Below are 19,524 nucleotides of genomic sequence, written 5' to 3' on the forward strand. Positions count from 1 at the left end.
GGTATTTTGCTGTGCTTTAAATCTTTTGTGGGGAGCCACGCAGAGTGGCCGGTGCAACCCGGCCAAATGGGCGGTGTATGAATAATCCTTTTCTTCTTCTTTGGCGATCCCTCGTAGCCGAGTAAGATTGTCTTCCATAAACATGGTTTTCAGAAGTGAGTCCGTAAGTGACTGTAGAGGCCAATTCTGGATCCACACTTCCTTCCACAGTGGAGACATAGGTTTCTGGGCTGTGGGGCATAGGTTTCCGGGCCAAGCGTGCCTTCCTCTTAGCACGTGTCTCCCTTGCGTCCTGAGTTCGAGTGTCTTCAAAACCCACAACACCATTGGCAAAGGCTGTTCTCCAACCAGAGCACTTGCAGGCCAGTGTTTCCTAGTTGTCCGTGTTTACACTGCATTAATAATAACAACAAAATTATCACATGGGAGATGGAGCAAATTTGTTTTCTCCTGTTTGGGGTGGGTGGGTAGGGCCAAAAACCAATGGATTCAAATGACAAGAAAGGAGATTCTGACTAAACGTCAGGAAAAACTTTCTGACGGTGAGAGCTGTTTGACAGTGGATCTGACTTGTTCGGAAGGTGACAGACTCTTATCCGCTGGAGGGTTTTAAAGAGAGGCTGGATGACCATCTGTCAGGGATTCCTCAGCTGGGATTTCTGGATGATCCTTGGTCAGGGGTCAGCAAACTTACTGCGCCTTGGGCTGGTGTCTCCAGTGCCGATCACGCGGTGGACCGGAGGGCGGGGGAGCGCGTACCCATACGCGTAAGCACATGCTATTTCTGACGCACTTCCGGGTCGGAGGAGCACTGGATATAGCTTGTGTGCCTGTGCACGGGCCTCCTCCAACCCGGATGTGGACTGGAAATAACACTTGCGCATGTGCACAAGCTATTTCTGGTGCTCCTCCAACCCGGAAGTGGGCAACCATGCAGTGCCTGTAAGAGCGGGCGACGGGGGTCGCCACAGGCTGGATAAATGAGTCCTTCGGGCCTTATCCGGCCCGCGGCCCTTAGTTTGGGGACCCCTGTCCTTGGTGTCCCTTCTAGAAGCTGAACGAGAAGCAGAGCTACAGGTGCCCCTCTGCAATCCAGAGAGCTGCCGCCGCCGCCACTTTTTGTCCTCTGTTTTGTGGGATGTGATGCATAAGTAGCAGTCAAGTACAACATTCCTTGTTTTCCTAGAGTGGACATGCAGGGGAATATTTGGCGCAGCCAGTTGAAAACTTCCTGTTTCCTGCTGGCTGGGACATACTTCCTTTGCATGTGACTAGAGGTGGGCGTGACCTTACCTGTCCAGGTAACAAAAGGACAAGGCACACTGCCACACTCTCTCTCTTTGACTTCCTCCATCGTTGGAGCAGCTTTTTAGCTAGAGATGCTCTGCTGGCTTCCAGCCAACAGAGGACACTGGGATTATCCCCATATGGGATAAATCCACATGTATTTTACTTTGTAACTAAGTCTGCCTTCAGGGATCCAACTGTGAACTGAGTGTGAGTAAACTTCTTTTATCGGCTTTACTCAAGATTGTGGCGTGTTTATTCTTTTAAGAGGGATATAAGGGAACTTGCCAGGAACCTAATAGTAAGAGGCTTACACAAGCCTGCAACCAGCTACCTGCCATGTCTTTAAAAGGGGAATGTGAAACTCTGCTAAGTTAAGGAACTTGCTAGCGCAAGTTGGGAAGGATGTTAATAAACAATATAGTGGTACTCTGGTCACAAACTTAATTCGTCCCAGAGGTCCGTTCTTAACCTGAAACCGTTCTTAACCTGAGGTACCACTTTAGCTAATGGGGCCTTCTGCTGCCGCTGGCGCGCGATTTCTGTTCTCATCCTGAGGTAAAGTTTTTAACCCGAGGTACTACCTCCGGGTTAGCGGAGTCTGTAACCCGAAGTGTTTGTAACCTGAAGTGTTTTTAACCCGAGGTACCACTGTATATCCCCTCCTGCCTCCCTGAACGCAGTCCCCATGTGTTTTGCCTCCCTGCAGGCGAATGGTGCCCAGGCCAAGGAGGAAGTGGCCCGGCTGATGCGCGGCCTGAGCGCCCTCTTGGAGGAGAAGCAGTCGTCGCTGCTCAACGCCATTGAGGAGTGCCGGCAGGACCGCGTCTCCAACCTGCGGGCGCAGCTGCACGAACACCGTGCCATGATGGAGAACTCCGGCATGGTGGGCTACACCCAGGAGGTGCTCAAGGAGACGGACCAACCCTGCTTTGTCCAGGCTGCCAAGCAGCTGCATAACAGGTGTGCTTGTGTGTGTGGATGCAACAAATTTAAAATGGCACCCGGGGAAGTTCGTGCCGTGGTGGGAGAGAACTAAATCCCCGGGAGCTTGCTTCCCTCAACTTTTTCTTGGCTGGTAACACAAATGTGCGTTTCCTAATGTCTTACTGGTCAGTTATTGTTGGCAGCTAGGTGAGAAACCTAGCACTGGAAGTTTCTGGAAGGAGTACCTGCCGCCATGTGGCGTTGGAAAGTTTGGCAGTTAGCTCTGGTAGAAAAATCGAGCGACAAGTGTCAGCTTTCGAGGGGTTTCTTATGGCGGGTCGGTATTCCTTCATTACGCCGGTGCTTTTTTCTGGGGGGACGCAGGGGTATGCGTACCCGAACGGGAGAAGAAACTAAAAAAACCAAAATTTTTAGTTTCTTCTCTAGCACAGTGAATCGTCAGTTCCGTTGCTACCCCTGATGGCGGCCACATTTCCTGTCACGGCGTTTCCTGAGTCTCAGACGGAAGTGAGCGTTTAATGTGTGAAGCAGTGTGGAATGTGGGTGTGTGGTGTTTTACTGATGAACGTTTGGTCTCATTGAGGGGCAGTATTTCAATATGAGTAGGAAAATCAGACTGGAATGCAGTTTTTAATGCCTTTAACAATAACAGAAGCAGGCATGTGCGGAATGAGAGTGTTGTTGTGTGTTGAGAGATAGCAACGTGGCCCGGTGCCTTTTGTTGTTTCGTCATGTGGCGCACCCAGTGGTGTAAATTCAAGCCAACATGCCAGTACATTGGTCAAAAAGCCGTGGTTCTGTTATGCAACAGGTACTGGGGTGCAAAATGAACATTAAAAAAGCATTGTACAGTGGTACCTCGGGTTAAGAACTTAATTTGTTCTGAAGGTCCATTCTTAACCTGAAACTGTTCTTAACGTGAGGTACCACTTTAGCTAAAGGGGCCTCCCGCTGCCGCTGCCACTCGATTTCTGTTCTCATCCTGAGGTAAAGTTCTTAACCCAAGGTAAAACCCATGTTTTGTGCCACGAACCCCGCTTTTTTTGCTGCCCCTGAAACTGAGTACAGTGGTACCTCGGGTTAAGTACTTACCATAATTCGTTCCGGAGGTCCGTACTTAACCTGAAACTGTTCTTAACCTGAAGCACCACTTTCGCTAATGGGGCCTCCTGCTGCCGCCACGCCGCCAGAGCACGATTTCTGTTCTCATCCTGAGCAAAGTTCTTAACCTGAAGCACTATTTCTGGGCTAGCGGAGTCTGTAACCTGAAGCGCATGTAATGCGAGGTACCATTGTAGTTAGGAAAACTAATGCAATATTCCGCACGTCTGAATGACCCCTGAGCACAATCGATGAAAATAGTACAGATATATTGAAGAGAAGTGTGTATCTCTACCGCAATTCAGTCTCACCTGACCTTTGCCCTCTGGGTGCTGTTGGACTCCGTCTCCCATCACCCCCAGCGCGGGCAGCCAATGGGTCAGGGTGATGGGAATCGTTGCACCCAGCGCCCAGAGGCTGGGCAGGACAGTAGGCCTCGGATCTGCCTTGGGAAACTGCTCCTCTTTGCCTGACCCCCTCTTTCCTTCCACCAAACCCCCCACCCCGCCGGCAGGATCGTCCGGGCGACCGACTCCCTCCAGGTCTTCCGCTCGGCAGCCAACTCGTCCTTCAGCCACTTCCAGGTGGATGTGAGCCGAGAGCTGAAGCTGCTCACGGACCTCACCTTCATCAAAGGTACGTACGGGATGTGTGGTGGACGAGGGGGCTTTGGCGTGGTAGGAAGCGGGCCTCTAAGGGATGGGGCAGCAGGGTCGCGGCACCCTTCCCTTGCCCTCGCGTTCCGTGCCGGTGCCGTTCCGCCGGAGGAAATCCTTACCCGGTCCAGTTTGCCGAAGGAACCGCCGCCCTTGCGTGAAAAGCAGCGGGCGCAGAGCCGGGATTTGTTTTTGATTGTAGCAGGACAAGCGAATTCCTCCTTGCCTGGGGCCTGTGAGGGGTGACCCCCTCCCAGGAGCCCTCGGGCCGCCCCCTAACAGTGGGGCTTGGCCTGCGCTGTGATCCTCCGAGGGAAGGTAGCTTGTGTGGCGCCGATCTGACAGGTCACGGCCCTTGGGCGCGGAGGGTAAGTATGGGGGCTGTTTCCCCCCCCTCTTCCATTCCGCTTCACCCCATTCCCCCTTCACGCATCCCCCTCCAGACCCAAGGTGGGCTGGGTGGGTGTTCGATTCCCCCGCCACCCCGTCTCTCACATCGCCTCTGGACCGCACCCTGGGATTCTTGGCCCCGGTCAGCTCCATCTCACCCCCCCCGACCTGAGACCCCTGCATCCCATGATCCATAGCCCACCCGATATTCCAGGCGCAGCGCCCGCCCCCCAGCGGCCCACCTCCGCCCCGTGCCTGGCTGCTGACCCATCTCAGACCTGCTTTACCTCTCTTTGTTTATAGGCTTTGGCTGCTGTTGAGTCATCATCGAAGTAAAAAAATGAGGCAAGTCATCTCCCGCCCAGCCGACCCCTCTCCACCTCAGCCCTCCCTGAGCCGCCTGACACTCTCTCTCACTTCTCTCTTTCTCCTCCCTCTGCCCCCATCGCCAGCCCTCGCGCCTCCATCCTGCATCCTTCGCCTGCATCCTCCCGTCCCCCCGTGTGGCTTAGGTTTTGTTCGGGTCCTCAAGATGCTCTGGCCGGGCCAAGCACCTCTGAGCACGTGCAGAGTAAAAAAAAAAGACTGCTCGGTCGCAGGGTTCCTTCCCGCTCACCGCTGATTCTCGATTTAGATTTGCTGTCAACGGTGTCTAAATACAGTGGTACCTCGGATTAAGTACTTAATTTGTTCCAGAGGTCTGTTCTTAACCTGAAACTGTTCTTAACTTGAAGCACCACTTTAGCTAATGGGGCCTCCTGCTGCCGCCGCGCCGCTGGAGCATGATTTCTGTTCTCATCCTGAAGCAAAGTTATTAACCTGAAGCACTATTTCTGGATTAGTGGAGTTTGTAACCTGAAGCGTATGTAATCTGAAGAGTATGTAACCTGAGGTACCACTGTAAGCGTTGACGGTTGGGACAATGAAATAGTGTCAGTTTCTTCCGCAAGGCATGACACAGAGGGGTGCTGGTTTGACGTAGAGAGTTCTAGGGGTCCTATGTCCACTGCCCCTTCCTTGCCCCCCAACTAAATTTAGTTCTTCCCTGCTCTTTCAAAACTCAAAAGCTTTTCTCCCAAAACAGTGGTACCTCGGGTTAAGTACTTAATTCGTTCCGGAGGTCCGTTCTTAACCTGAAACTGTTCTTAACCTGAGGTACCACTTTAGCTAATGGGGCCTTTTGCTGCCGCCGCACAATTTCTGTTCTCATCCTGAAGCAAAGTTCTTAACCTGAGTTAATATTTCTGGGTTAGCTGAGTCTGTAACCTGAAGCGTCTGTAACCCGAGGTACCACTGTAGCTTGACTTCTGCCAGAACTCTCCATTGTATAATTCAGGGGTTTAGGCCACAATTCAGCCCCCTCAAATGTTGCTGGATTCTAAGTCCCATCAGCCCCGGAGGCAATGGGGCTACAGGGAAGCAAAATCCTAGAGCGTTGGCTACCCCTGGTTTTCGTTTAAACATTTCTGTCCTGTCTGAACTGGGGGCCACCCTTATTCCTGGGAAGCAAGCCAGGCAGTCGCCTGAGGTGACAAAATACCAGCAGCGAGTTGGTGAGCTGCCTCAGCTGTGTAAATACAGTGGTGCCCCGCAAGACGAATGCCTCGCAAGACGGAAAACTCACTAGATGAAAGAGTTTTCCGTTTTGGAGGTGCTTCGCAAAACGAATTTCCTATGGGCTTGCTTTGCAAGACAACAATGTCTTGCGAGTTCCTGCGGGTTTTTTTTTCCTTTTCCCCCCTTTTTCTAAGCCGCTTATCAGCTGATCCGATAAGCCGATAAGCCGCTGTCAGGGGCTCAGGAACAGAGGTACAGGGGAGAGAGGAAATGGAGAGCGAAGGGGAAGAATCTGAGGGCAGCGTAGGGGAGTATGGCAGTGACCCGAGAGATTGCATGAGCTTCTCCAGCGAATCAGAGGATTCCCAGAAGGAGTCGCTGATGGTCAGGGCAAGGGGGGTCCCAGGGGAGACACACCAGAAACAAGGGGCCATCGGGGACTCCCAAAGCGGCAGCGGGAGATCAGGGCCAGCTTCCCCACCAGAGCGTAGTGGGGGGGAAGAGTCCCATGTGTCAGGGCCAGCGTCTCTTCCAGCAGGGAGAGAAGATGAGTCAGGGCTGACCACGCCTCCATCGGAGAGTGGGGGAACGGAGGGGAGGTCAGGTCCAGCTAGCCCCCCCGAAGGGGGAAGCAGTGACGGGAGCAGTGTAACGGTCAGGAGGAAGGTTGCCGGCTGGGTGCGCGCGCCAAGTTCGAATGTACAGGCGCGTGGGACAGCAGAAAACCCAGATGGGGAACCAGGTCCTAAAGCCCGCCGGAGGCAGGGGGAAGACTAAGGGGACTCAGCGTCAGAAGAGTCTAGGAAGGGCGAGACCCCAGCTGACAGGCGGGGCCAGAGGAGGAAAGAGCAAAGGAAGAGGTGGAGCAAGGCTAGAGTCTTAAACTGGTGTCTGGGGGGAGGAGATTCAGACGGAGCTTCGGCGGTCTAGAGTTTCAGATGTAGAGCTGCACGCTGCGGCTGTCAAAGCGAAACTGAACTTCAATAAAGACTTCTGTATATAACAGATGAACTGGCGTTGGTCCTTTGTGAGCTGGGACCTCGGTCAGTTCTGACAGCCGCTAATAGCGCTAATAGCGCTAATCCGCTAATCCTTCAATGGGCTTGCTTCGCAAGACGAAAAAACCGCTAGACGAAGAGAATCACAGAACGGATTCTTTTCGTCTTGCGAGGCACCACTGTATCATTGAATCATAGAATGGTAGAGTTGGAAGGGACCCCATGTTTCATCTAGTCCAGCCCCCTGCAATGCAGGAATCTCGGCTAAAGCATCCATGACAGAGGGCCGTCCAACTTCTGCTTAAAAACCTTCAAGGAAGGAGAGCCCGCCGCCTCCCGAGGGAGATGGTTCCATATCGGAGAGAGACTTCCTGTAGCTTGCAGAGATCTGTTGTGTTCTGGAGGACATCAACAGCAAAATCATCGAAGGGAGGCATTAGGCCTCTGAACACCAGTTGGGGAGAATTGAGGTTGTGTAGGGCTGTGTACCAGCATTAGACAAATCCCAGATTCTGAACCGAATGGGGTTGATCCAGGGTTTGCCTGGACAGGGCTGAAGTAATCCTGTATCACTCACACCCAGAGTGAAGTGGGGCTCTCAGAAGAAGACACGTTTTGATTTTTTGACCATTAGTGGTCTGGTTTGAAGGGGCCAGGACTCTCAAGCAACTTTACTCCCTGTTGCCCAAACAAAAACATGGATAATACCCTTTTAATTCTCTGGCTTTCTTCCTTCACCCTTTTCATTTTAGAGGTCCCGGGTTACATCTAACTGAATTCTTACACGCATTGAAACAAATGTCATATCCATCCATTTTTCAATAGGGCCTAACACAGGATACGACCCCCTGAATCTTGTTTTTGAAAACCACCTCCCTCCTCTGCAAAATATTAGTCTTCTTCCGATTTAACCAACAAACTGATCAAAAATATCTGAGGTAAATTAGCTCGCGTTGCCTTTCTAGGCAGTGGGAACAATTCCTGCAGTGGACTGCAGTGTAAGTTGCATATTTTGTTTCCAAAAGGGTTCGTTTCTCTGTCCCCATCACCACCAAGAAATAATAATAATAATAATTTTTATTTATATGCCGCCCTCTGACAGGGTTGCCCCGGCCACGTTGGGCGGCTTCAGGCGAATTAAAATACAGTAAGACTTCAAACATTTAAAACTTTTTTTTTAAAAAAAACTTCCCTATACAGGGCTGCCTTCGGATGTCTTCTAAAAGTCAGACAGTTGTTTATCTCCTTGACATCTGATGGGAGGGCGTTCCACAGGGCAGGCGCCACTACCGAGAAGGCCCTGTGCCTGGTTGCCTGTAACCTCACTTATTGCAGTGAGAGAGCCGCCAGAAGGCCCTTGGCGCTGGACCTCACTGCCTAGGCCGAATGAAACATATTATTTGTTTCATTTTTTACTGAAAGCAACTCAAAGGGACTAGCGGCAATCATTCAGTGCTGTTTTCTCCCCTTTTATTCATTTTTGGGTCCTACGGCAGGAGTGGGGGAAACTCATATCTGGCTCCCCAGCCCTCTCCATCGATGTCCTGGCCCTCTCAAGGCCACCACCATATCGCCTCAGCTCTCTCCTTCTCTTCTGTGTCTATTCAGCCATGGTCTGTCTCCTCCTGCCTCGACACCACCGCTCTTCCTCTCCTCTTCCTCCTCTCTTTCTTCCCCCTTTCCCTTCCCACCCTGCTCCCCGTCTCTCGCACTCAGCCTCTTTCTGCTCCCCGGAGTCTCTCAGCAGCTTGCCCCGTCTTCCCGACAGCTCTCCCCCCCACCCCGTTTTTTCGCCTTCTGGAACCCCCTTAGCCTGTAGCCAGTTGTCTGTCGGTCCGTGCAGAGCGCCCGTCGCCTGTTGTCCGCGGCGGCGCCTGACATCGCCTGTCTTTGTCCCCTCTCCCTCCTTCTTTCTCTCTCTCCCCCACCGCAGCGCCGGAGGCCCCCGTGATCGACACGCAGCGCACCTACGCCTACGACCAGATCTTCCTCTGCTGGCGCCTGCCACAGCACTCGCCGTCCGCCTGGCACTACACGGTGGAGTTCCGGCGCGCTGAGCCCAAAGGGAAGGCCCTCAAGCTGTGGCAGCGCCGCGAGGAGGTGCGTGGCACCAGCGCGATGGTGGAGTACCTGGACACCGACTGCGTCTATGTCCTGCGGGTCAAGGGGTACAACAAGGCCGGGTTCGGAGACTACAGCGAGGACATCTACCTGCACACGCCGCCAGCGCCCGGTAAGAACCTCCTAAAAATATAGGCGGTCTGTCTTTCTGACACCCTGGGCACGTTTACCTGGAAATACTGAGCCAGCTTCAAGGTTCTTTGGGTCCAGGGGACCTTTGGCGATCAACTCGATCACCGAGATTATCTGCAGGTGTGTTGTCGGCTCTTTCCTGAGTTGGCAACGATGAGAAACTGAGCCTTTAGAGCCGCCGGCCCGGTCCTGTGGAACTATCTGCCCCTAGAGATTCAGCAGACACCTTCTGTGCCAGCATGGTGTAGTGGTTAAGAGCATAGTTGTTAAGAGCGATAGATTCGTAATCTGGTGAACTGGGTTCGTGTCTCCGCTCCTCCACCTGCAGCTGCTGGGTGACCTTGGGCTAGTCACACTTCTCTGAAGTCTCTCAGCCCCGCTCACCTCACAGAGTGTTTGTTGTGGAGGAGGAAGGGAAAGGAGAATGTTAGCCGCTTTGAGACTCCTTTGGGTAGTGATAAAGTGGGATATCAAATCCAAACTCTTCTTCTTCTTCTTCTTTGAAAAGCCTGCCGAAAACTTTCCTATCCCACCAGGCAGGCGACGAAGAATGCGTCCTTCCCCAATGGTTAATTCATGCCTGTTTCAAACTTTTGAAAAATGTTTTAAACTTTTTTTAATGGTTTTATATTGGTACCTTGGTTCTGAAACTTAATCCGTTCTGGAAGTCCGTTCCAAAACCAAAGCGTTCCAAAATCAAGGTGTGCTTTCCCTTAGAAAGTAATGCAAAACCGATTAATCCGTTCCAGACTTTTTTAAAAAAAACCTAAAACAGCAATTTAACATGAATTTTACTATCTAACGAGACCATTGATCCATAAAATGAAAGCAATAAACAATGCACTGTACTGTAAAATCAATGAAACAGTATTGTAGATGATAAAAATGAACATGTATTTTTTCCCCTTACCTGCACTGTCTAAAGTGGCTTTGCAGCTTTTATCCATTTCCGCAGTCAATCAATCAATCAGTAGCTGAACTGGGTTCCACACAGTCACTAAAACAAAACAAAAAAGCCACAAAAACACAAAATAAATAGCATAAACAGACCTCACCGTGTGGCACTCAGAAAGAAAGTGTAACACTCAAATCGGAGCACGTTCAGCTTCCAAAAAAAGTTTGCAAACCGGAACACTTACTTCTGGGTTTACAGCGTTTGGGTTCCAAGTTGTTCGACAACTAAGCTGTTCAAGAAACAAGGCACCACTTTCCTGTACGGTTCTTGTTTTATTGTTATTGTTTATTGAATTTGTATACAGCCCTTCATCGGGGTGGTTCACAGTTTTACTGCTGTAAACCGCTTGGCTATTTTTAAATGATGTAGCGGTATACAGTGGTACCTCGCAAGACGAATGCCTCGCAAGACGAAAAACGCACAAGACGAAATAGTTTTTCGTTTTTTGAGTTGCTTCGCAAGACGAATTTCCCTATGGGCTTGCTTCGCAAGACGAAAACATCTTGCGAGTTTGTTTCCTTTTTCTTAAAACCGTTAATACCGTTAAAACCGTGCGTCGCAAGACGAAAAATTCGCAAGACGAAAAAACTCGCAGAACGAATTAATTTCGTCTTGCGAGGCACCACTGAACAAATATTTTTTTTAAACGAACAAATGAATGAGCCCTGTCTGCACTGTAGGTTTAAAGCAACATCAGACCACTTTAGAAAGCCAAAAAGTATCCCGGGAACTCTTAATATTTTAAGGGTGCTAGGAGTTGTCAGGAGAACCCTTATTCCCTTCCCAGGACTACAAATTCCCAGAGTGGTTTAACAATCAGTGCTTCTTCCTAAGGAACTCTGGGAATTGTAGCTCTGTGGTGGGGAATAGGGACCTCCTAGTGACTTTTTGCACCCTTGACAAACTACAGTTCCCAGAGTTATTTGGGGGAGAATCATGGCTGTTTAAAGTGTTGATGTGTCCAAAGTTTCTACACCTCTAAAGCTTTTGGTGGGGATGGGTTCTTCCTGGTTAAGATTCTTTCTCCTCCTTTTCCTTCTGCCTGCCTCCCACCTTCGCCTTCTCCCAAGTGCTGAACTTCTTCCTGGACAACCGGTGGGGGTTCAACCGGGAGCGCCTGGCCATCAGCAAGGACCAGCGGGCCGTCCGGAGCGTGCCGGGGCTGCCCATGCTTTTTGCCGCAGAGCGGCTGATGACCAGCTGCCACCTGTCGATCGACCTGGTGATCGGGGACGTGGCCGTCACCCAGGGGCGCAGCTACTGGGCCTGCTGCGTGGACCCCAGCTCCTACCTGGTCAAGGTGGGCGTTGGGCTGGAGAGCAAGTTGCAAGAGTGGTTCCAGGTACCCCAGGATGTGGCGAGCCCCAGGTGAGCAGCAGCTGTTCTGGAGGGGGAAGAGGGGCAGGTTTTCTCAAGGAAATTGTGTTTTTAATTTCATAAAGTTTATATATACAGTGGTGCCCCGCAAGACGAATGCCTCGCAAGACGGAAAACTCACTAGACGAAAGAGTTTTCCGTTTTGGAGGTGCTTCGCAAAACAAATTTCCTATGGGCTTGCTTCGCAAGATGACAATGTCTTGCGAGTTCCTGCTGGTTTTTTTCCCTCCCCCCCCCTTTTCTAAGCCGCTAAGCCGCTTATTAGCTGATCCGATCAGCAGAAAAACCGCTAAAAGCCGCTAATAGCGCTAATAGCGCTAATCCGTCAATGGGCTTGCTTTGCAAGACGAAAAAACCGCTAGACGAAGAGAATCACAGAACGGATTCTTTTCGTCTTGCGAGGCACCACTGTACAGTGGCACCTCGGGTTAAGTACTTAATTCGTTCTGGAGGTCCATTCTTAACCTGAAACTGTTCTTAACCTGAAGCACCACTTTACCTAATGAAGCCTCCCGCTGCTGCCACGCCGCCGGAGCCCGATTTCTGTTCTCATCCTGAAGCAAAGTTCTTAACCCGAGGTACTATTTCTGGGTTAGCAGAGTCTGTAACCTGAAGCGTATGAAACCCGAGGTACCACTGTATATAGAAAAACCTCCACCCAACTGTATTGCAAAAGGGATATTGATTAGGATATTGACTGAAATATTGACCAGCTTATTGATCAGGGTATAAATAGAAATACTGCTACATTGTAATAGCTCAGCTGGTTAGAGCGTGATGCTGACAACGCCAAGGTTGCAGGTTCGATCCCCGTATGGGACAGCTGCATATTCCTGCATTGCAGAGGGTTGGACTAGATGATCCTTAAGGCCCCTTCCAGTTGGAATAATAATAATAATAATAATAATAATAATAATAATAATAATAATAATACTGTACCCCACCCATCTGACTGGGTTGCCTCAGCCACTCTGAGTGGCTTCCAGCATAATAAAAACACAGCAAAATGTTAAACATTAAAAGCTTCCCTGAACAGGGCTGCCTTCAGATGTCTTCTAAAAGTTGTATAGTTCTTTATCTCCTTGACATCTGGTGGGAGGGCATTCCACAGGGCGGGTGCCACTGCCGAGAAGGCCCTCTGCCTGCTTCCCTGTAACTTCACTTCTCGCAGGGAGGGAACCGCCAGAAGGCCCTCAGAGCTGGATTTCACTGTCTGGACTGAATGATGAGGGTAAAGACACTCCTTCAAGGAGATAAATAACTGTACAACTTTTAGAATCGTCTGAAGGCAATCCTGTTTTCGGGAAGTTTTTAAACGTTTGCTTTGTCCCTTTATATTTTGTTGGGAGCTGTCTGATCTGACTGGCAGCCCAGCCAGATGGGCAGTGTATAAGAAATAAATGATAATGATGATTAACTGTCAGTCACTTATTGCGAAGGCTTATATTTCGGCCCAGGCTGGCTGGGGGCTGATGGGAGCTGGAGTTCGAAAACACCTCTGCCATGGCTGGCTCAGAGCTGGTGGGAACTGTAGTTCTTCGACTCCAGCTCCCATGGTAAGGTTCCCAGGGGGCTGGGGCCTTGACCGCGGTGCGAGCCAGCTTCCTAGGCTCATGCGCCGTCGGACTTGTTGCTCTGAGGCCTAACTCTTCCTCTCCCCCTGGCTTGCCTCCTCGTTTCCCGTGGCTCAGGTACGACCCCGACAGCGGCCATGACAGTGGCGCCGAGGACACCACCCTGGACACAGCGCCGCCTTTCGCCTTCCTGACCATCGGCATGGGCAAGATCCTCCTCTCGCACGGCGTGGCGCTGACCTCGCGGGACCCCGGCAACTGCACTGTGCCGCTGCCTCCCCGTGTGGGCATCTGCCTGGACTACGAGCGGGGCAAGGTGACGTTCTTCGACGCCGTCTCCTTCCGCAGCCTCTGGGAGTGCGGCATCGACTGCTCGGGACCCGTCTGCCCCGCCTTCTGCTTCATCGGCGGCGGCGCCCTGCACCTCCAGGAGCTGGTGGCCAACCGACAGGAGCGGAAGGTCACCATCGGCGGCTTCTCCAAGATGGACTGAGCGTCTCTTGGCATCTCTTGGCGCGAGGGAGGCGGAAACCGAGCAGGAGGCGGCCTCCGGTGCACGAGAACAGTCATCCCTCCCGCTAAACGGGCCTCCGGGCGCCTGTTGAAAGCGACGGAGGATGCCCGGGGCCTACAACAAAATGGCCGCCCTTCCGCTCGCGGGCCATACTGAGATTTGCCCCGCCTGGCGGGCTGATGGACCTTCCAGCGGATAGAAGAGACTCTGCCTTTCGAAAGACCGCGATCCTGTTGTAGACCTCCCCTCGTAGAACGTTTGCTGTGGAGATAATTTTGTGGGGGACAGGGACGGGACAGAGCGGGGTGCTGCCCCCATAAGCTACACTGTGTGTGCTTGTGGGGGGCGGGAATGTCTTTCTGTTTCATCAGGTCCTTTGTTTTTCCTACCCCCGCTACGCCCCAACATCTTTTCTGGTCCCTCCGTGTCCTTGTGCCTTGGGGTGGGGGGCGCTCTCCCAGTTGGGATGCTTGCCCCAAAGACTCTGAAGGAACCTAGCTCCCTGTGGGGCAGGAATTTTCATCTGTGGAGGAGGTAAGGATGTTTCGTTTGATGCATGGACGAATTAGGGATGTTTTTAACCACACACAATCTCCCTTTTTTAAACTCTGTAATCCATCTGTGCTCTTTCCCCCTACATCTTTCCATCGACACCCCACCACCAGCGACGGGGTGATTGGCACCTGTCGCGTCTCTCCTGGTCTGACTCCAATTTTGAACTGAATGTTTTTTAAAGCCCCCCCCCCCTTCCAAAGAGCCCCTTCCCCAACTTTGCAAGTCTTGCAAGGCCTCACAGGTGCCTCACCCGCCTCATTTTTTGATCGAGTCCCATCTCTTATCTTGTCTACATGATGTCAAAGTCTGTTTTTTCCAATCTGTCTTGGGTTTTGCAAACCGTGGATTTCTGGATTTTTGGCAAAGGGTGTGAAAGGGCAACGGGATGAATAAGTCACCCCTGTTGGGGGGGGGGAATTGAGAGTCCCCCTCCAAGGGAGAAAGGGAGGTGGGTGGGACAGAGGGGGGGTGGGCAGGGGTGAACTAAGGCAATCAAAACTGTTTTCGTGCAGGTTTAAGATTTTATAGTGTAGATCTGCCTGTTCACTTCAGGATTGTTGTGATATTAAAAAAAAAACATTAAACGGAACGGTGAATTGCACCTGGCTCTCTTCTGACTGACTGCGTTTGTTTTCTGGATGTTGCTTCTCCATGAAGGTCCCTAAAATGGATCCTTCACACACCTGAGATCTCCTCACTGTTGCCTAAGGAAGCCTCATTTCGCACCCAGAACATGACACTACGGTTTCCACTATTAATTTCTATGATTCTAAGTTTCAATGCCTGGTTTTCTTTTGAATGTCAGTGTATAAGGAGAACAGACATCCCTGCAGGACACCCCCACTCCCTGATAGCTGCTACCCACCCCCCAAAAGAAAGGAAGGTGAGTCACTTTCATCCACCATTAAGGACCGCCTAGGTAGAGATGATGTGGGGATGCGGGTGGCGCTGTGGGTTAAACCACAGATCCTAGGACTTGCCGATCAGAACATCGGCGGTTCGAATCCCCGCAATGGGGTGAGCTCCTGTTGTTCAGTCCCAGCTCCTGCCAACCTAGCAGTTCGAAAGCACGTCAAAGTGCAAGTAGATAAATAGGTACCACTCCAGCGGGAGGGAAACCGGCATTTCCGTGTGCTGCTCTGGTTCGCCAGAAGCGGCTTAGTCATGCTGGCCACATGACCCGGAAGCTGTACGCCAGCTCCCTCGGCCAATAAAGCGAGATGAGCGCCGCAACCCCAGAGTCGGTCACAACTGGACCTCATGGTCAGGGGTCCCTTTACCTTTACCTTTAGGTAGAGATGGGCAGATCCTTCTGGCATATGCAGACGTGATCTAGTGGGTCCTTCTCCTGCACATGTCTGAGAATAAAAGGGCATGTAAGTTAGGAGGGAGCAAGAGCCTCAGGCCCTCTGTGCCTCTCTATGCGGCCCTCAGAACTGTCCCTGGGCCGCTCAGTTCTTTCAACAGGTGTTTGGTTCTGGCAATAGCCAGCAGAGGGCGCTGCAGCACTAGGAACAGAGATATTTAAGTTTATGCTGTTCCAGCCAATAATTAATTGCTAGTTTTGTTGTGACTTGAGGGAGTTTCCACAGGGCAGCCTTTTGCAGGCTCGTACCTGCAGAGTGAGGGTTGCAGAGAGGTCATGGCATTTCTGCTGTGTTTTCTGTTTGCAAATGCAACAACGAAAGAAGGAAGTCTGGTAACATCTTAAGGGCTAGGCTCCATTATTATGGCATGCCCTTTCATTTGCTAGAGTCTGCCTCATCCATGATCTGAACAAAGCCTACTGTCTAGTAGTAGTTGTAGTAGTAGCAGTAGTAGTAGTAATTATTATTATTATTATTATTATTATTATTATTATTATTATTATTTTATTATTGTCTCCTGCTGGTAGCCACCAACCATCAAGGGTCACTGAGCAAGAAGAAAACACAATAATACATCTCATTATTAAGCCAAGTTACAGGGAACCAGGCAGAGGGCCTTCTCGGTAGTGGCACCCTCCCTGTGGAACGCCCTCCCACCAGATGTCAAAGAGAAAAATAACTACCAGACTTTTAGAAGACATCTGAAGGCAGCCCTGTTTAGGGAAGCTTTTAATGTTTGATGTATCACAGTATTTTAATATTCTTTTGGAAGCCGCCCAGAGTGGCTGGGGAAGCCCAGCCAGATGGGCGGGGTATAAATAATAAATTATTATTATTATATCATTATAACACACAAAACAATAACAGTAAGTGAAAAGTTTTAGAGCTTTTTTTTTAAGTTTTAACCAAAGTTGCTTAGCTTTTTAAAAAAAATAAATACCGTATTTTTCGCTCTATAACACGCACCCGACCATAACACGCACATAGTTTTTAGAGGAGGAAAATCTGTAGGCATGCCACCCGTAGGCATTCCCTCCATAACACGCACAGACATTTCCCCTTACTTTTTAGGAGGAAAAAAGTGAGTGTTATGGTGCAAAAAATACGGTAAATCTCAAAATAATAATAATGAAGTTTTAGAACTATTCTTAAGGAAATTCACCCAAAAAGAATTTCCTGGACACTGCAGCGATGTCCACTGTTTCAGACTGCCGTATTCTGGATGTATGGCAGCCCTACTGGAATGCATCTTCCTGTAGGAAAGGTAAGCTCTGCCTCTGTTTGCCTCTGGCCCCGCCCACATGTGTCCCCAGGAAGGTGGTCCGTGCCGCAACATGGCTCTCGTGCTGAAAAAGTTCCTCTGCCTTTGATGAACCAGCATGTTCCGATGTAAAGGTAAAGGGACCCCTGACCATTAGGTCCAGTCGTGGCCGACTTGGGTTGCAGCGCTCATCTCGCTTTATTGGCCAAGGGAGCCGGAGTACAGCTTCCGGGTCATGTGGCCAGCAGGACTCTGGCGAAGCAGAGCAGCGCACGGAAACGCCGTTTACCTTCCTGCCGGAGCAGTACCTATTTATCTACTTGCACTTTGACGTGCTTTTGAACTGCTAGGTTGGCAGGAGCAGGGACCGAGCAACGGGAGCTCACCCCGTCAAGGGGATTCGAACCGCCGACCTTCTGATCAGCAAGTCCTAGGCTCTGTGGTTTAACCCACAGCACCACCTGTGTCCCTTATGCTCCAATGTAGTAGCGGGGAAAGTCTGTAGTTCAGGGGTAGAGCATCTGCTTTGCATGCAGAAGGTCTCAGGTTCAAGGTCAGAAATTCTTCCTGTATGCCACAACAGCAGGAAGACTACTCCTCTCACAGAGATGGAAACAACAGGCTATTCCGACAATTGAAGAATGGCAGCAGAACGTATTGGAGCATGCAGAAATAGCAAGGCTAACTGGAAGAATCCGACAGCAGGATGATGAGAAATTCCAAAAAAGAATGGTCCAAATTTATGGTATACTTAGAGAAAACTGTACATAAATAAAGACACTCACAGGACCGAAATAAAACTCATAACGTTTCTTGTAAACATTTGGTTAGATCACAAGGTATAATGCTGTAATATAATAGGGAGCTGCCTTACACAGCCAGACCTGTGGGGTCTATCTTAGCTCAGCATTGTCTGCACCAACTGGCAGCTGCTGCTCTGCAGGGTTTCATGAAGGGGTCAATCCCCAGCCCTACCGGGAGATGCGAGCGATTGAACCTGGGACCTTCTGTTTGTCCCCCCCCCCCAATAATTTTTATTACTTTTTTTCCAAATATCTCCAACACAATATAGCTTAACAATATTATTCTCCTTTCCATCTATATCTTATCCGAATTAACTTCCCTCCACCCCTCTTCTGGCTTCTCTACATTGCTCTTACTTAAGCGTGATTACTATATATACATTCTGTAAGGTAAAGGTAAAGGGACCCCTGACCATTAGGTCCAGTCGTGACCGACTCTGGGGTTGCGGCGCTCATCTCGCTTTATTGGCCGAGGGAGCCGGCATTTGTCCGCAGACAGCTTCTGGGTCATGTGGCCAGCAGGCCTAAGCTGCTTCTGGCGAACCAGAACAGTGCACGGAAACGCCGTTTACCTTCCCGCCGGAGCAGTACCTATTTATCTACTTGCACTTTTTGGGGGGCGTGCTTTCGAACTGCTAGGTTGGCAGGAGCAGGGACCGAGCAATGGGAGCTCACCCCGTCGCGGGGATTCGAACCGCCGACCTTCTGATCAGCAAGTCATAGGCTCTGTGGTTTAACCCACAGCGCCACCCACGTCCCTATGTACATTCTATAAATGTCTATAATTCCTTAATAATTTTTTGTATTATACTTTAGACATACATTCCTTATTGCCCTATTTAAAACCAGCCATTTGACCAAGGGCATTGTTATGTACTGAAGTTCTCACCCTGGGCCAGCAGGGGGATACTGTAGATAGTTCAGGTCCACATATGCAAAAAGGGATCGAAAGTGGCGTTCAGTGATTGGATAGTTACAGAAAGTTGTTACTGTTGCATTGTAGTGGAGCTCTATATAAGCAGGCTGGCTGAACCCTTCAGTTCAGTTCTGTTCTGGCCTGTGAATAAACTAGAGCTGTCTGAAGAATCGCTGTGTCGTCTGATATGTTCACCCACAACTTAACGCTGGCGACGAAGGTGGGATGGATGGACAACAGAGCACAGCCAGGTGCAGCCACCCTCTGAGCGGAGCTGAATCACTGAGCTGAAACACCGAGCGAAATCACTGAACAGAACCAATTCGGAGCTGACCGTTCTGGCTAGAGCACTGTGTTCCATCCATCGCCCTCCACGTCGGCATCGCAATCATGGCTTCACTTGTGCCTCTACCACCGTTTGCGCCAGCCTCTGAATCATGGGACTCCTACCTCACTCGGTTCGACTGCTACCTCCAAGCCAACGAGCTGACAGAAGTATCACAGGAGCGGAAGCGGGGCCTATTCCTCAGCCTCTGTGGGCCTGAGGTGTTTGAGACGGCCCGAGCATTGGTTGCGCCTGAAGCAGTCCAGGCAACACCGTGGGACACAATTCAAGAGAAGCTCCGCAACCACTACGCGCCAAAGCCGTCCAAGATTGCTGCCCGCCATGCGTTCTACCACCGGAACCAGGCAGAGGGGGAGTCAATTAACAACTTCAGTACATAACAAGCATGAGGTCTGGGCTCTTTATTTCTGGGGAGATAGCTGAAGCTCGGTGCCAGGACACTTGCCTGGCTTGCAGAAGGTCCCATGTTGGACCCCCAATGGCATTTCCAGGTAGAGCTGGGAATATTCCCTGCCCAAAATCCAGGAGAGGCTCTGCCAGTCAGTGTAAGCAACAGTGAATTAGGAGGACCGAAAAAGCTTCCCCACCCTGGATTAAACAAACCAGGGAAGTCTGATTTTGCAAACATTAAAAAAAAAGAACAGGATTTCAAGAGGGTATCGCTGA

General features: G+C 50.7%; 1 protein-coding gene and 1 long non-coding RNA gene across 3 annotated transcripts in view; one reads left to right on the forward strand and one right to left on the reverse strand.

Annotated features, from left to right (window-relative positions):
* The window catches only part of TRIM46 (tripartite motif containing 46), a 28,922-nt gene extending 14,154 nt beyond the window's left edge, over window positions 1–14,768 (forward strand). For both annotated transcript variants that reach the window (XM_083477030.1, XM_083477031.1), the window contains exons 6-10: window positions 1,997–2,250; window positions 3,851–3,972; window positions 8,871–9,170; window positions 11,216–11,513; window positions 13,214–14,768. In XM_083477030.1, the coding sequence (XP_083333156.1) occupies window positions 1,997–2,250; window positions 3,851–3,972; window positions 8,871–9,170; window positions 11,216–11,513; window positions 13,214–13,589 (1,350 nt within the window). In that variant the 3' untranslated portion in view covers window positions 13,590–14,768. The remainder of the gene's footprint in view (window positions 1–1,996; window positions 2,251–3,850; window positions 3,973–8,870; window positions 9,171–11,215; window positions 11,514–13,213) is intronic.
* On the reverse strand, window positions 11,434–18,190 carry LOC310694409. The gene is made up of 3 exons (XR_014519671.1): window positions 16,695–18,190; window positions 15,452–15,523; window positions 11,434–11,529 (listed from the first exon to the last, which is right to left on the reverse strand). It is a non-coding gene; the product is annotated as an uncharacterized lncRNA (long non-coding RNA).
* Window positions 18,191–19,524: the final 1,334 nt, after the last annotated feature.

Source organism: Podarcis liolepis, assembly GCF_965112155.1.
Source record: "Podarcis liolepis genome assembly, chromosome: 15".
NCBI lineage: Eukaryota > Metazoa > Chordata > Lepidosauria > Squamata > Lacertidae > Podarcis > Podarcis liolepis.